At 41.1% G+C, this 17,955-nt stretch overlaps 1 protein-coding gene and 1 long non-coding RNA gene across 4 annotated transcripts in view; one reads left to right on the top strand and one right to left on the bottom strand.

Annotated features, from left to right (window-relative positions):
* DSE (dermatan sulfate epimerase) overlaps positions 1 to 17,955 on the top strand; it is an 85,773-nt gene that overhangs the window by 33,627 nt on the left and 34,191 nt on the right. For 2 of the 3 annotated variants that reach the window (XM_032338765.1, XM_032338767.1), the window contains one exon: positions 14,020 to 14,107. The exons of the other annotated variant lie outside the window; for it this stretch is intronic. In XM_032338765.1, coding sequence (XP_032194656.1) covers positions 14,020 to 14,107 — 88 coding nt within the window. The remainder of the gene's footprint in view (positions 1 to 14,019; positions 14,108 to 17,955) is intronic. 3 annotated transcript variants of the gene reach the window in all.
* On the bottom strand, positions 1,574 to 7,394 carry LOC116588081. Its single transcript, XR_004284773.1, has 3 exons — positions 7,349 to 7,394; positions 6,628 to 6,805; positions 1,574 to 2,008 (listed from the first exon to the last, which is right to left on the bottom strand). It is a non-coding gene; the product is annotated as an uncharacterized LOC116588081 (long non-coding RNA).

Raw genomic sequence — 17,955 nt, 5'->3', positions numbered from 1 at the left:
CCCCCCCCCCAAGCTTAAGCCTTAAGGTAGAAAAATAATAAAAGCAGTTCTTAGTACAGATTTAAAAGAGATATCTAAAAAGTTCAATTGGAGTTTTGGGAGTCAGCACATATTACTCTACTTTCTTAGAAATTATATATATATATTTTATTTACTTATTTCTACTATAGATTTCCCCCAGAAGATGAAGGAAACAAAATACAAGATTCAAATTAAAAGGAGCTGACAAAGAAAAGGGAAGAAAAATGTTAGAGACATCAGCTGAATTAGGAATGAGACAGTTGCTAAAATGTTGCATCTCACAGACCATGAGTGGTCCAAAGTGGGCTCTGGGTTTTTTAGCTGTACAAAGTTAAAGAGTAGGCTCAGGAAGTTTTGAAGTGTAGAGTGTCCATGGATCAAAAACAGATCAGTTACTCTCTAGAACTACTACTCAGTATCAGACAGAATTATCTCCTGGGTTTTTTGTGAAGAACCTTCACAATGATCTCATGAACATCTCTACAATGCATATGTGGTGGGTTGCATGAGACTTTTTTTTTTTTTTAATTAAGATTTTATTTATTTGAGAGAGCATGCATGCACACAACCAGGGGCAGGGGATAGTGGGCAGAGGCAGAGTGAGAAGCAGATTCCCGGCTGAGTAAGGAGCCTGATGTGGAGCTCTGTCCGAGGACCCTGGAATCATGACCTGAGCGGAAGGCAGATGCTTAACTGAGCCCCCCAGGCGCCCAGTGAGGCTTTTTTATGCCAGATCAGACTCAAGGCAGGGTTGTGGCTTTAGCTTGCACATGTACCCTCTTCCTCTTAGCATGGTATTACATAGATTTCTGACCAGTGAATGAATGAATCAATGAATACTATAGCATCCCTGGATGAAGCATCTCCAAAATGAAGTTCATTGAAAATCCAGGTGCAGGGGTGGATGGGATGGATCTGTGGTTTAGCCTCAGGCCACTTTGTCCCCTCGTCTAGCTTATTAATCTTCCAGGAGAATCTTGCGTACGTATCAGGCAGCCTCCCTGTACATCGTGCATCTCACTCAAGCTCGTGATAGATGCCATTACAGTCCTTAGGAAGTTCTTGCCGTGATCTGGGACTAAAAACGAGCCAAAGCAGCAAAAAACTCACACAAATGATTATTGGAAAACAGTACAGATCCTGAATCGCTTAAGAAAGGCTCAGTTGGGGGCGCCTGGGTGGCTCAGTGGGTTAAGCCTCAGCCTTCAGCTCAGGTCGTGATCTCCGTCCTGGGATCGAGCCCCGCATACGTCTCTCTGCTTGACAGGGAGTCTGCTTCCCTCTCTCTCTGCCTGCCTCTCTGCCTACTTGTGCTCTGTCTCTCTCTGTCAAATAAATAAATAAAATCTTTAAAAAAGGTGGGGGGGGGCTCAGTTGGGGCTATTTCACATACTAATATGAAGAGATGAATGCATTTAAAAGAAATTTAAGATAGGATTGTAACAAAAAGGCCATGTTCAGCTCTCGTTGATAGTGCCTCGTTATCCTGTGTGCATTTCCAGGCAGCAGGCTTTTGTGCAAGCATTGTGAGCCCTGGAGAATGGGCGTCGTGGAGTGGTCTTTGGAGGCCAAGCAGTGCCCGTGCCTTGAGTCAAGTTTTATTAGCCTTGTATGCAGGTTTTTTAACCTCCGTAAACCCCAGTGTCTTCATCTGTAAAATGTGGATGATCCTTTTGGTGCAGTGAGATAATGCATGTAAAGCTCTTCACACTATGTACCTGGCACAGAGTTTTACTAAAAACTCTGTTGTTATTACACGGAAATAGGTATGAACGTGGAGCTTGATTCTCAAGCTTCTTGGTACACAGGACCCCGTTTTACCTGCTCTGTCACTCTGGAGTCCTGTTCTTGAGAAGGATTCACTGTGAATCGCACTTTGCTCCTTTCTTCATGGTAGTTTTGCTTACTGATGGTTGGCAAATAAATCACAGAGGAAAGAAATTACTTCACCCTCGCATTGGAGCCAGTCAGCTACAGGAAGTCAGCGCTGGTGAGGGAAACAAAGAAAGTTGAACTTTTGGACAGAGAAGTAATTGTACTTTCGCTTGCAGCTGACTGAGTACTGAATCCTAACCGGCCGATTGCAGACTTCTGGAAAGTGACATCTGAGAGTGCATTTGCAAAATAAAGTAAAATAAACTAATAAGGTAAAACGAAGGAGAGAGAAAAAGAAAAGCCTCTGGCATGTGGAAATGAACCAATCTGTTTCATTCCTGGACATTCCAGAATGAAGTGTGTGCCGGTCTTTCTCTGCAGAGCCCTGCTGGGCTCCAAGTACAGTTCCCTACAGTTGTTTCACAGACTTTTGACGTTTCTGAATTGTTCCTTAAGGCTGGGAATCCAAGGAAGGGGGAGGGTGTAGCTGGGTTCCAACATGTGGAGCCCCAGCGCCGTGAGTGAAAAGATCAGGTTTTCCTCTCATGACCTTACAGCGGCGAAGACTGGGAGGCTTAGCCCAGAATGCACCTGGAAACCATTGGGTTCCAGGAAACACATCCAGGGGACCTGGGGAAGCAAATGCTGGGTGCTCAGAATACCCAGCCCCCAAGTCCCCCAGCTTTTTCTCATTCCTCTTTACCTTCCTTTTACCCTTCCCCCACCTCTTCTTTTTGCTTCTCTTTTTCCTCTCCTTTTCATTCTGTAATCTGAAAGAAGTCATTCCCTTTTACCCGACTTCAGATCCTTGGAAATAGAAGACTCAAACTGAGGACTATGAGGCTTTTTAGGATGGTTAGGTTTTTTTTTTTTTCTTTTTAAGAGATCCTACATTTATTTTATTTATTTTTTTAAGTAACCTCTACCCTAACGTAGGGCTTGAACTTAGAGCCCCAAGACTGAGAGTCTCATGCTCTACCCAACCGAGCTAGCCAGGCACCCCTGATGAACGTTATGGAAACACATATTAGGAATCTCTTCTTGAAGAGAATTCTCTTCTTGAAGGCTATTTAATAGGCAGGTTATTGCCGCAGAATAAGAAACGAAAGCTCCTGGGCAAGAATTGAGGTCACGAGACCCAGAGCAGGAGGAAGCTTGTGAAAAGTTGCTAATCGAGAGGCAGCATGGGGTGTGCAGATTAGATGAGCATCTCCTTTAGAGTATGGTAGTTCAATACATGGCAGACAAAGTGCTCTCCATCTATTTCAAATGCACGTGAGGATAAAGTAGTTTTAACAGTGCTTCTTTCTAATAACAAATTTAAGATATTTTATAGCAGCTATAATCATACACAAGTGAACAGAAATCCAAAGTTAATTTTCTTTGGGAGATCGGTTTGTTGTTTGACTCTGAGAGTCAGTATTGGTGATGAGTGACCCTCTCTCTCCCACCTCCTGACCTTTTAGTGTCATTTTCCTTTTTAAGTGTAACAGGGGCTTTCAGAGCAGCCAGAGAGAGCTGTGCTTAGGGCCGGGGGAATCCTTGTCCCTTTTTTGATAGGGTTCTAAGTCAGAGTCCATCGCCCCATATATACAAAAAGGGCAGCACCAATGTTCCACATAGTCTTGACGATCTGGCATTTTTAAATGTTTCTAATATGAAAAACTTACAGGGACGCCTGGGTGGCTCAGTTGGTTGGACGACTGCCTTCGGCTCAGGTCATGATCCTGGAGTCCCGGGATCGAGTCCCACATCGGACTCCCAGCTCCATGGGGAGTCTGCTTCTCTCTCTGACCTTGTCCTCGTTCATGCTCTCTCTCACTGTCTCTCTCTCAAGTAAATAAATAAAATCTTTAAAAAAAAAAAAAACTTAAAAGCATGAGGTTTGAATTTTGTGCATTTCTTGCCCCTTATCTTGAGAGAAGATATTAATTGGCAAGTGCTGCCTGTGTATCTGTATTCTATTCCAATGATGCTTCATAGTCATTTTTTTGTTAAGTTGGCTTTATCTGTTAGGTAAAATAACTGTTCATTTCTTTTTTTTTTTTCAAGACTTTATTTGTTCATTTGAGAGAAGAGAGAACAAGCACAAGCTAGGAGGAAGGGGAGAGGGAGAAGCAGACTCCCTGCTGAGCAGAGCGCCCATGTGGGGCTTGACCCCAGGACCCTGAGATCATGACCTGAGCTGAAGGCAGATGCTTAACCAACTGAGCCACCCAGGGGCCCAATAAGTATTTAGTTCTAATGATGACTTTAGTTCTAATGACTAAAGATGTAGAGCCTTGCTAACATTAGGTTCTTCCTAATGCTGTGCAGATATTTATAACTCCTAGAGTGTAATAAGGCCATGAGTACCATGGGGTCTCTTATAAGCCAGTAGTTCATTTTACATTAGTTATCTTCAGAATGGCTTTTTTATTTCCTCACCTTCTGCTGCCGTATCCACTAAGGGGACTTGTTTCAGCCATGCTCAACAGCCTCTCATCCCTCTGCCCTTTTCCTTTCCGGTGTCCGCAGCCTTAGGACAGCAGGAGGAGACATTGTTAGGGGCTGCCAGATCATTGCTTATCCTACATAAGCTGGTGGTTTGGAAGCTTTGTGTGTGGGACGGCTTGGAAGGGGAGGAATCAGGAGGAGGGGGAACTAGGTAGAAGCTCTTAATATCAGTCCGGGGAGGAAGTGAAGACCATAATTAAGACAGTGATGATGGAAAGACAAAGGAGTGACTTAGGACAGAGAATCTGCACGGAGATTGATGGCATTTGAGACACTTTGTCTCACAGTGTCACAGTGTGCTGCCCTTTTTTTTTTTTTTTTTTTAAAGATTTATTTATTTATTTATTTGACAGAGAGAGAGAGAGAGAGAGATTCTAGAGATCACAAGTAGGCAGAGAGGCAGGCAAAGAGGGAGGGGGAAGCAGGCTCTTTGCTGAGCAGGGAACCCAATGCGGGGCTTGAGCCCAGGACCCGGAGATCATGACCTGAGCTGAAGGCAGAGGCTTAACCCACTGAGCCACCCAGGAGCCCCAGTGTGCTGCTTTTGTTAGAATTCTATAAATATCCTTTTTTTCGGGCAGGGGGAGTTAAAAATTACCTCTTTTCCTCTTAATCTTGAGTTTAGGCACCAGGTTGGGCATGAAGCCTACTAAAATAAGTAATAAAAATTTTAAAAATTGGGGCGCCTGGGTGGCTCAGTAGGTTAGAGCCTCTGCTTTTGGCTTGGATCATGATCTCAGGGTCTTGGGATCGAGCCCTGCATCAGGCTCTCTGCTTAGCAGGGAGCCTGCTTCCCTTCTTCTCTCTCTGCCTGCCTTTCTGCCTTCTTGTGATCACTGTCAAATAAATAAAAATCTTTAAAAAAATTTAAAAAATTGTCTTTATTTCATATCTGCAAAAATCATCCTATAAGTCCAATTCATTTATAACAAATGTGGTTACCAGTGAATTAGGGCTTTTTCTTTAATCGAAGTATAGTTGACATACAGTAATAGTTTCAGGTGTATGACATAGTGATTGAACAAGTATATCAGTTAATAAATGCTCACTGTGATGAGTGTAGTCACCATCTGTCACCATACAATGTTATTACAATATTATTGACTCTATTCCCTGTGCTATATTTTCCATCCCTTTGACTTATTTTTTTTACTTCTAGTTTATACCTCTTAATCCCCTTCATCTATTTTGTCCATTCCTCCATCCCCCAGCTCTGGCACTTACAGTTCTCTGTATTTAGGAGTCTATTTCTGGTTGGTTTTTTTTTTTTTTTGGTGTGTACATGCTCATTTGTGTTCGTTTTCCTTAGGTTGCACATATAAGTGAAATCATATGGTACTTGTCTTTTTCTGTCTGACTTATTTCACTTAGCATAATACCCTCTAAGTCCATCTGTGTTGTCAAGAATGGCAAGATTCCATTCTTTTTGATGGTTGAGTAATATTCCACACATATATATACCACATTTATACATTCATCTCTCCGTGGACACTTGCTTATTTCCAGGTCTTGGCTATTGCAAATAATTATAAAATAAACACGGGGTACATATATCTTTTTTTTTTTAAGATTTTATTTATTTATTTGACAGAGAGAGGGATCACGAGTAGGCAGAGAGGCAGGCGTGGGGGAGAGGGAAGCAGGCTCCCCTCTGAGCAGAGAGCCCGATGCGGGGCTCAATCCCAGGACCCTGAGATCATGATCTGAGCCGAAGGCAGAGGCTTAACCCACTGAGCCACCCAGGAGCCCCAACACTTACTATTTCTTGTCTCTTTGTTACTAGCCATTCTGACCGATGTGAGATAACATACAATCCTAAAAAGGCAGATTCCTGGGCCCTACACAGACTCAGTGAATCTCCTTCTTTTGGAGTGGGCTGAGTAACCTGTCCTTTTTAACAAGTCCCCCCATGTGACTCTGAGACACACTAAAATTTAAAAAGGAAAGGAAAGGGCCGTTTTAAAAAAATGGCACTTGGTTTTCGTCTTGGGTTAACTGGTTGCACAGCGATGCCCAGATGCGGGGGAGAATAGGGAGAGAGAGGATGGTGAACTTCTTCCCTGTCTTTTGGTAAAGTGACAGTCTTTCTTCTATCCGATGTATCCATCTTGCTTTGTTGATACCAACCAACTGTGTAGACAGATGAATTTCAAAGCCCTGTGTCCCTCTTGTCATCACAAAGGCTCAGAGTTACCTGCGGTAGGTATCTTGCTGTGTATTTATTATTGTACTTACTTGGGCCTCCCGGCCGTATCTGTTCCTCACGGAAGTTCAGTGTCATCCGCTTTCACCTGTTCTGTGGCTTCTGCATTGTTGCTGCTACACTGTTGACCTCAGGCCATTTTTCTCGTTCCTTGCCACTCTGCCCATGCATCTTGCTCTTGTTGGTGTCATTGCTGACTTTGGGCGAGCTCTTCAGGAAAAAGTATTTTTAGGTGTCAAAAAAATGATCAGCCTGTTCTCATCAGCATCATAAAACATGTCCCTATCCCAAGCGGACAGATTTTTTTTTAAGTCTTATTTTTCCCAGAATTTTGTAATTTCAGTGTTTTAAGCTTTTCACTGACAGACATTGATGTGCATCTCCCCCGTGGTCCACTTGGACCACACGTGCTGGCATTTTCAACTCTGCCCCGAGTCTCGAGGCAGTCAGTTTACAATACAGCAGCGCAGAGTCCGCTTTCTGTCGTAGGAGTCCCAGCTGCGTCTGTCCCTTTCCCTCTAGCCCTCCTTGGACTTCAGGATCCAGTTTGCCTTTTCCTTCCTCTCTAAGATTTTTTCCAGCCTGTTACCCTTCTCAGTTTCCACAGTTACTATGTCTCATGTGACTTGTCAGTTTATAGTAGTAACTAGGTTATTTACTACTTGGTTCTCAAATCAGGAGTATATAGCTTCAAGACGAAGCCCCCAGAAATGTTTATCTGGAAACATCCTGGCCTCTAACTTCTACCCTTACCTTGTCCGGTGTGATTCAGAGATGCCAAGAGAACCATGCAAACTTCTTATAGGGTGTCTTGGCTGTACTAGAATTCTAGTTCGTTCTAGAATTCTCTTGTTTGTACTAGAATTCTCTTGTTTGTACTAGAATTCTCGTACCAGAGTTCTTGGTCCTACCCCACAGAAGCTCCTTGAGGGCAGCACCATCGTCATTTTTCACTTTTGAGTCCTGAAAGCCATATATGGTCACAAAGATGCTAATAAATGAGTGAACGCATGAGTTCATTTTGATTGAAAGTCTTTGCTTACCCAGAGCTAAAGTCCTGGATCTGTTTATAACTTTGCATCAGGTTTGGTACCTTGGGCAGCATGGGCATGAGTATGTGTCTGCCTCACTGTTGCTTCGAAGGCCTGCCTGTAATCACAGAGGTATTGTTCCTTGGCCCGGCTGGAGGCCAGTAAGAGGTATGTCAAGATGTGACATCTCAGTGTGGTCTGCTGGCAGAGTCAGATTACCTGCTCTCTGAAATGCCTGTGCAGATCCTCAAATTTTGGCATCCAGCATATTTTTTTTTTTTAAGATTTTATTTATTTATCTGACACAGAGAGAAAGATCGTAAGTAGGCAGAGAGGCAGGCAGAGAGAGAGGGGGAAACAGGCTCCCCGCTGAGACTCATCCCAGGACCCTGAGATCATGACCTGAGCCGAAAGCAGAGGCTTAGCCCACTGAGCCACCCAGGTGCCCTGGCATCCAGCATCTTAATATGCATATCATATTTGTGGCTATTCCCTGTCAGTGACCTCAATAGAATTCTGTTCACTTTTCTGTTTTTTTCCCATTAAAACCACTTGCTTCAGTCTTTGAAATGTATGGTAGTGATGTTGGTTGGGCAGTGGGAGGTGATAGCTTATTGGAATTAGAGCAAGGACTGTGGAGGCAGATCCTGTGTTCTCATCCCATTTATGGGTCTGTGACCTGAAGCATGTTAGTTGGCTTCTCTGTGGTTCAGTTTCCTTACATATGAATTGGTGATAAATGTAATACTGATGTCGTAGTATTTAGAGCATTAAATGAGTTAATGAAAGAGTATCTAGCGTAATGTTATTGTTATCTTTATTACTTTGCTCGTATTTTGTTTTCTTATAAATGGATGCCAACAAAGGTAATTTTCATTTATCATAAATAAATGTATATATTCATTTTATTGATGTTTATTTTGTACTTATTCTGTTCTAGGCATTGTGGTAGGAATTGGGGATACGTTAAGTTCTACATCTTGCCTTATTGTTGACCGGCAGAAGATATCCACTAATAAATATGAAAGCAGATACGAAATGCTGTGATTGGGAAAGGACAGTGTGTAATGGGTAGATGGAAGCGTACTTCACCCAACATTAAGGCATTGGGGAAGACTTTCCCACTGCGGCCTGAAGGATGAACAGGAATCAGCTAAGTGAAGGGGAAAGAGAGTGCATTTGATTTTTTTGAATGGCAGTAACTTATGTTCAAAGACCATGACATAAGAATGCACAGTACTTTTCAGGAACTGAAAATTTAATGTAGGGAGGAGACTAGTAATTGTTGAGGCTTTGAGTAGAGAGCCAGGTGCCACAAGACCTTGTCTCGTGTGAAGGAAGGAGCTTGTACTTTTCCTTACAAGCACTGTGAGGCCATAGAAGGGTTTTAATGGGACAGTGACATGATCCAATTTCTGTGTGTGTGTGTGTGTGTTCTAATCTTTTCAATGCAAAATGAAACAGAATGCCATATGAACAAGTGTGTAGCTTAATAAAGCAACTAAAGGAAACTCCCTGGTCACCACAGCACAGGCCAAGCAATAGCTCTTTGTCTGCCCCCCTGAGAAGCCCCTCCCTGGGCGCCCATCCCAATCCCAGCTCCGTCTGTCCTCAGAGAGCCTACCCTGACCTCAGACCTTCTGCCCTTGAGTTTCTTTATAGTTCATTCAGGTGTGCATCTCTTTTTCAAAGGTTAACTAAACCTTTTTTTTTTTTTTTTTTTAATATGCTATTTCTCCTCCATCTATTTTTGTTACAATTTTTCTATGGAAGAGCTTGGGACCTTTGGCCTGCGCAGCTCCCCACAGTGTGGAGGTTGCTGACTGTGTGCTCAGGGGGTTGCTGGGGGAGCTCTTCTACCCTTGCTGCTTCCTGCAGCCAACTGCTGTGATCACTCTGAAAAGCGTGGGCGGTGACTGTCTTCTCGTCAGGAGACATAAAATGGCTGCTGTTTTCTCCATGTGATAGACTTGTGTTTTAGGAAGAGTCTCTGACCACATGGGGAGAGTAGATTGGTCAAACGAGAAAGACCAGTTAGGCCTTTTGTGTTTATACAGATGAGAGCCCGGAATAAGGGCTCTGAGAGTGGAAAGAAGAGCTGGGTTCCAGAAAGTCCTAAGAATTCATGTGTCTAAGACTTGACAACTGTATTGGAGGACAAAGAGGACAAAGGAATTTCTTCATGGGATGCTGAGAAAAGGATGAGACCTTTTGGTGAGAAGGCAACACGTGGAACTGTTGGGGAATGCTAATGAAGGGTTCGGTTTTGGATGTACTAGGTACAAAGTACCTATGAACCCAAGAAGAGATACTGAGTTCACCACTCTCCAGCGTTATTTTTAGCAGCTTCCTGTTTGCCCTAAGTGTATTGTGACTTTAAAAAACAAAGTCACCACAAAAAAGATTTTATCAAGTATAAAATATTCTTTCGAATACAACATACATCACTTCTGTGAATGATAGAAAAATGTAGAAGGAAAGTTCAAAGAAGGTCAGATTTAATTAAAGTAGGACTACCACAGTAAAGAAATGAATAGCAAAAAGAGAAGAGTGAAAAGAAAAGGCAAGGGCCTGACAGGGTGGTATAGCCACATGGGTGTTTTCATGTTACTTTGTGAAGCTGAAGCCAAAATGGAAAATTATGCAGGCGGCACTCCAGGAGGAAGGCATCAACTTGAGAGAATCCTCCTGATTCTTTAAAGTGAGAAAAAGAGAAGAGATTCTTGAGGAAGCATGGGTAACTGTTCGGGCTTGTAACAACAGAGTAAGCAATTTTGAGTTCCCTTCCGTGATTCATGTACAGGAAATTCACTCTTAGAATAAAAAATCTGGGGAAAGGAGAAGATAAGAATAAATCCACAGATATTGTGAAAACCTTATATTAACTTTTAGTATCTTCCTGCCCTAAACTTTTGGCCATAATTTTGAAAAACCAAATGGAATTTGCTGTTTTACCTTCTTTGGAGAACTTGTTGACACAGGAGAGATTTGAATATTACTGAATCCAGTTTGAATTTTTTCCTCTTGTTTGTTTGTTTGTTTGTTTTTACCACAGCCTGTCATAGGTCAGAAAAGGTGTGAGGATGAGATTGCATTCGGTTTTTGGGGTGGGGTCAACTTTTATTTTCAAAATGACCTAAGTCTAGAGTGAAACTTGGGAGTGTTTAATGCACATGGCATGTTGATGATAGCTTATAAGGTTAGCTCATAATTGAAACTTAGTTTATTCATTAATTTTTTTTTCTGGCAACATATTAGATAGTACATCTTGCAAATGTTTTTATGATTCAAAAATACTAAACTGACTTTTCCACTTTACTGCCAAACTGCTTTTTAAGAAGTACTCTGAAATTATGTCCCAAGGACATGAAATAAAAATGGAAAAAAAAAAATTACTGATACAGACCACTGTTCGTAAGCATTATTTTATTGTCTCTCTTGAATGTAGTTGGCTTCAAAGCCAAACAGAATCACTTTGGGGAGGATGAGAGAGGTTTTTCTGGATAGTGATAAAATTATTTTCCATTCCTGAATTGACTGCCTGGTTCTGTTGGGTGTTTTCTGTCTGCCTTTATCCTACAGTACCTTCTGCCCTCTGCTTTCAACCAGACTGAGCTGGTGCTCTGGGTTCCTTCCTGGTGATCTCACAGTGGGATTTCCCGCAGAATTGGCTTGGCCCTGTGCTGGAAAGTACTCTGGGTGGCCAGGTCTCAAGCAAGCTCCACCCGCTGAAGCAGGGCCTGGGCCCAGGTCCTCTCTGCCTGGAGGATGCATCTGGCTGGCCGCTCGTTTGGCGTCCAGGGTACCCTTTTCAAACCTTTTTGAATGTGCCCCATAGTAAGAAACAGAGTTGGCATCACAACCCAGTATACAGGTAACTATGTGTGTGTGTCTGTGTGTATAATACATAAATATAATATACAAATATGTGACATATAAGATAAATATATGAGTGAAAGTTGCATGAATCGGCTCTTGCATATAAGCCATGCTTTTCACCCCACAGTTTTCTGTTCTATTCCATTTCATTAAACTCAAATATATACAGATATACTAGTCTTAATATACTAGTCATAATCCATTATATTTATTTCACAATCTATTAATGACTTGTGATTTAAAACTTGAAAACTCTAACATTCTGATAAACACATGATTCCTCTTCTGACGACCCTTTCTTAATATCCCACTCGAATCCTGCCAGTGAAGGGACTGCTCAACTCTTTGAGGTGGCCTCTTTCTTCCAATATTTGAGTGCTCAGAGTCCTTGTTTCTAAAATATATTAAGAAGCATCTATTTTTCATTAGGAAGGAGTATAAGTCTGTGATTGATGATGCATTTCAGGTTTTCAGGGCTGAATGGAATAAATTCTGCAGCACATTGTTTCCTTTTGGTGCCCGAATAAAATCAGCCACCACTCACTGACTGTTTCAAAAAGGCAATTTCAATAAAACCCTTAGAAAGCATATTATAAGGGAATAGTTTCGATAAAGCATTGAAACGTGGGACTCTGAAGTAAATAATAACCTTACTGAGGAGATTATAGGAGAAAGTAAAATATCTTTTCATGTATTCTAGCACCTTAAATTTGGCCTCACTTTGGTTTTGATATTTTCCTACCCTTAACAGTGGCACGATTTAGCAATAGAGTACAGTTTTTGCTTTGTTAAGCGTCCTCCAGTTTTTAAACTTGCTATTGCAGGTAATTCTTTTCTCTTTTGCATGTTGTGTGGTCAGACTAGTAGCGGATCGCTCTTTAAAATAAATGGGAGCGGGTTGCCTGGGTGGCTCAGTCGGTTAAGCATCTGCCTTCAGCTCAGGTCATGATCCAGGGTCCTGGGATAGAGACCTGCATCAGACTCTGCTCAGCGGGGAATCTGCTTCTCCCTCTCTCTCTGCCCCTCCCCCTGCTTGTGTTCTCTTCTTCTCTCTGTCTCAAATAAAACATAAAATCTTAAAAAAAAATAAATGGGAATATCCTCATGTTCAGCGGCAGGAAGATGGTGGGTACAGGATGACGGTGATGACTGGTCAGGCTGGGGCAGCTGTTAACAAAGTATTCATTGCTGGGGCAGCTATAAAAAATACCACAGATGGTGGGTTAACAAACAAATAGAGGCCAGCAGTCTGCCATCAAGTTGTCAGTGGGGTAGGTTCCTTCCCGAGGCTCCAAGGGAGGAACTGGCCCATGCCACTCTCCTGGCTTCAGGTGGCTGTAGGCAGCCCTTGGCATTTTTTGGCTTGTAGCTACATCACTCACCTCTCACACGTACCCTCTGCCACCCACACATGTATACTTCTTACCCCTCCATGCTTCCTATAGAGATATGTTGTAATTTTAGTTAGATAAATTTTAAGTGTTTGCATATTTTAACAAGGCAAAATTTGTTGACATCTAAGCCCTGTTGTATACTATGATCTCTTTTCAATTTGTATACAACTTTTGTTTTCTTTAGGATTAATAACAGCTTTCTTGTTTTTAGTTAGTTTCCTATATATTTAGCACTACTTATCAACCAGACTCTCACTCAGCTACATAAATCCTCTCTCAATTTACACAAGACATTCTTTTTTTTTTTTTTTTAAAGATTTTATTTATTTATTTATCGGAGAGAAAGTGAATGCACAAGCAGGCAGAGTGGCAGGCAGAGGCAGAGAGAGAAGCAGGTTCCCTGCCGATCAAGGAGCCCGATGCAGGACTCGATCCCAGGATCCTAAGATCATGAGCTGAAGGCAGCAGCTTAACCCACTGAGCCACCCAGGCATCCCACACACATGACATTCTTAATGACATTTTAGGTACCGCCCCCATCCAAGAACATCTTTCCTATAAAAACTTACAGAAGCTGAAATGGCATAAAGCAAAGAGCCAGTTACCATTAATTTATATGGAAATATTTTTTAGTGAGCCCAGACCCCAAAAATAACCTGTCTTAGATTGTTCTGATGACTTCGGACGCAACTTACTAACAGTGCACAAAATAAATCCTGATAAAGCGTAGATGCTCAGACACAGTTTTGGCAGCCTGATGCTGAGATACTTGTGTAGTTCCCAGGGAAGGCGCCTAGTGGCGCCACTGTCACCGCTTGGTTGTGCACAGCCTCCTCATTGCTTGCTACAAAACAAATGCTTAATGCTTTTTTCACTTTTCTACTTCTGCTGTCAAAGCGAAAATCCTCTTCAGATTTCTGTCAGCCAGCAAAAAATGCGTACTAATGTGTGGCTTTCGTAAAAGTGACCTTGTAGATTTTAAACTTTGGGAAGGTGACAGATACCTGTAATTTTAACCATTCATCTTGTGAGAGAAGTGACTACCAGAACTTTTTGAAATGCCGTGGTCTAGATCTACTGTCCAGCTGTTGACTTGTTCTCCTTTTCTGTTTTGTTTTGGATTCCCTGTGCCATGAGAGTCATGTTGTCCTCTTCCTAATTTGGTGGGGAAATTCTCCATTGGTTTCCAGAGACAGTGTCCATGAAAGGTAAATTTTGAAACCTTGGGTGTCTGCATGTGTTTCTTCGGCCCTTGAACTTGAGTGTAGCTTGGCTGGGTATGGAATTATAATCTGGAAATTGTTTCCCTGCGTTTTGAAGATGTTGTTCCATCGTCTTCTGGCTTCTAGTATGCTGTTGCGATGTCTGATCTTGCTTTGATTCCTGATACTTTGAATGAAACCCAATTCTTCTCTCTGAAGCTTTTTTTGGGTCCTTTCTGTCACCAGTGTGGTGAAATTCTGGGTCTTGGTTTGGGATGAGTCTCTTTTCAGCCACGTCCTATGCATCTGATGGCCTCTTTCCGTCTTGAAACTCCTGCATTATAGTTCCAGGAATTTTTCTTGATATATTTGATTTCTTCCCCTTAGTTTTTCTTTGTTTTCATTTTTGCTTCTTTTCTTATTCAGATATTCAACCTCTGGAGCCAATCTTCTAATTTTCTTTTCCATCTTCTATTTCATTGTCTCATATCTCTCTTGATATTTATTCAGCTTTCAATCAGCCCTCCTTTGGAGCTTGTCTTCCTGTTATTTTTCATCTTTAAGAGTTTTTCTTTGTTTTCAATCCTTTTTTATAACTGCATAATTTTTTCCCCCTAGCTGCACTTATCACTTTGTTAATCTGGACCTCTTCTTCCCTATTATGGGATTTCCTTAAATCTCTGGTAGACATTAACTGTCTATTCATATATGTAGAATTTTATATTAGTCTCCTCTTGTGGCTGAAACAAAATTACCACCAACAGTGACTAAAACAATACAGACTTACACGAGATAAGATGTAAGGTTAGAACTCTAGCATGGGTCTCACTGAGATAAAATTATGGTGTTAGTAGGACTGCATTTCTTTGGAGAGGCTGTGGTAAGAGCTTTATCTAGTTCCTAGAGGCCACATAAATTCCTTTGCTTGGCTCCTTTCCTATACCATCTAAGTCAGTAACATTGAATTTCTCTGTTTTTTCCTCTGTAGCCACATCTCTTTATGACCATGGCCAGGAAAAATTCTTTGCTTATTTATTTAATATTTATTTGAGAGAAAGGGAAAGAGATAGGGGAGCGGCAGAGGGAGAGAAAGAGAATTCGAAGCAGGCTGCATGGCCAATGTGGAGCCCAACACAGGGCTTGATCTCACAACCCTGACGTTGTGACCTGAGCTGAAATCAAGAGTCAGGTGCTTAACTAGCAGAACCACCCAGGTGCCCCTGGGAAAGATTCTATGCTTTTAAAAACTTACATGTTTGGATTTGGTTCACTTAGATAAACTAGGATAATTCACCACTGCAGTCCTTTATTTAATCACATCATCACAGTCCCCTTTGCCATAGAAAGTAATATAGCCATGGATTCTGGAAGCTAGGATATAGATAGGATGGAGAAGTCATTGAAGACACCATTGTTCTGCCTACATCAGATTTTAAATAGCTGATTGTCTATTCTGTGTGTGTGTTGGGGAGAAGGTTTCATGCACTATAGGGCTGATAATAATTTGACTCCACCTCTTTCCTTAGGAAACCTTTGATGTCAGAATCTTTAGATCTTTATTCTAGGTCATAGAGTACTCAGCCTTTATGTATCGTGTTATGTTTGAAATAATCATTTTTAATTTTGCATGTTATAAAATTTATATTGGATTTTAGAAGATTAATAAATATGTAAAGATACACAGAGTTATTATAACTGATCAGCTGCTATAAGAGTCAACATGTATAAGTTGTCAGTTTTTTCTGAAAATTTTAATTTTGAAAACTTTCAAATATGCATAGAAGTTAATTATGTAGTCAGTATCTTCTTACATATGGAATTCCTGCATTCAACAAGTATTTGTATTTCCAGAGTCAATTTTGCCTTGGTTGATTTTCTCTAACTACTTGTCTGTTTTGTGTTTCATAGATTTTTGTCTTTATTTTTGTTTACTACCATTAATGTTGGATTTAATTTGCCCTTCTTTTCTAGCTGCTTAATGTGGAAGCTTAAATCATTGATTTTTTTTTTAAAAAAAGATTTACATATTTGAGAGTGGAGGGAGGGGCAGAAGGAGAGAATCTTCCAGCAGACTCCCTTGGCTAGATCCCTGAGATGAGCCAAAACCAAGAGCTGATGCTCAATTAATTGACCAGGAGCCCCTTAGATCATTGTTTTTTTAATACCTTTTCTTTTCTTCTCTCTTTTTCTTTTTTCTTTTTCTTTTTTTACAGATTTTATTTATTTATTTGAGAGGAAAAAAAGAGTGCACAGATGTGGGGAGGGGGCAGTGGGAGACGAAGAAGCAGCCCTGCCAAGAAGGGAGCCCAAGACCCCTGAGATCACAACCTGTGTCAAAGGCAGACACTTAACTGACTGAGCCACCCAGGAGCCACTTTATGTTTTTAAGAGAGAGAGAGAGAGAGAGAGCGCATGTGTGCACCCACATGCGCACGCAAGGGTGCGGGGAAGGTGCAGAGGGTGAGGGAAGGAGAGAGTCAGGCAGGCTCCATGCCTAGTGCAGAGCCTGACTTAGAGATCATGACCTGAGCAAAATCAAGAGTTGGACACTTAACTGACTGAGCCACCCAGACGCCCCTCCTTTATCTTTCCTCTAAGGACTACATTAGCTGCATCCCACAAATTCAGACATGTTATATTCTCATTATCATTTGCAGTAATTTGTATTTGTAATTTGTTCTTTGATCCATGAGTTATTTAGAAGTGAGAGTAGCTTTTATAGATATATTCAACTTTTCTAGGTATCTACCTCTTATTACTATTTTAATGCCTTTGTTGCAGAAGCATACTTAAAATGATTTCAGTCCTTTGATATTTATTGAGACTTGTTTTATAGCCCAGCAGTAAGTAGGCTTTGGTGAATATTCCATGTGCCCTAAAATAATGTGTGTGCTCAAAAAACTACTAGAACTGATAAATGACCTCTGTAAACTCACAGGGTACAAAATCCATGTTCAGAAATCTGTTGCATTTCTATGTACTAATAATGAAGCAGCAAAAATAGAAATTAAGAAAATAATTTCATTTATAATTGCACCAAAAATAATAAAATACCTAGGAATAGACTTATCCAGAGAGGTGAAAGACCTGTACTCTGAAAATTATAAAACATTAATGAAAGAAATTGAGGACAACACAAAGAAATGGAAAGATATTCCCTGCTCAGGGATTAGAAGAACAAGTATTGTTAGTATGTCTGTACTTCCCAAAGCGACCCACACATTTAATGTAAGTCCTATCAAAATATCAATAGCATTTTTTACAGAACTAGAACAAATAATCCTAAAATTTGTATGGAACCACAAAGGACCCTAATAACCAAAGCAATCTTGGGAAAAGCAGAGCTGGAAGCATCACAATTCAGGACTAACTTTGCGGTTATACTGCAAAGCTATAGTAATTGGGGCACCTGACTGGCCTCAGTCACAGGAACATAAGACTCTTCATTTTGGGATCCTGAGTTCAGTAGAGTATGGAGATTACTTACATAAATAAAATGTAAAAACAACCTAAACTGTAGTAATCAAAACAGTATAGTACTGGGGCAAAAACAGACACTTAGATCAATGGAACAGAATAGAAAAGCCAGAAATAAACCCGCAATTATATGGCCAGTTAATCTTCAGCAGAGGAGGAATGAATATCCAATGGGAAAAAGTCTGTTCAACAAATGGTGTTGGGAGAGCCACATGTAGAAGAATGAAACTGGACCACTTTCTTTGACCATGCACAAAAATAAACTCAAGATTGGTCATGGACCTAAAATGTGAGACCTGAAGAACTGATAGAACTCAACACCAAAAAACACTCTAATTGAAAAATGGGCAGACGACATGAACATTTCTCCAAGGAAG

Source organism: Mustela erminea, chromosome 4 (assembly GCF_009829155.1).
Source record: "Mustela erminea isolate mMusErm1 chromosome 4, mMusErm1.Pri, whole genome shotgun sequence".
NCBI lineage: Eukaryota > Metazoa > Chordata > Mammalia > Carnivora > Mustelidae > Mustela > Mustela erminea.
The sequence above is the reverse complement of the archived record's forward strand: the minus strand, read 5'-3'. Positions and strand labels throughout refer to the sequence as shown.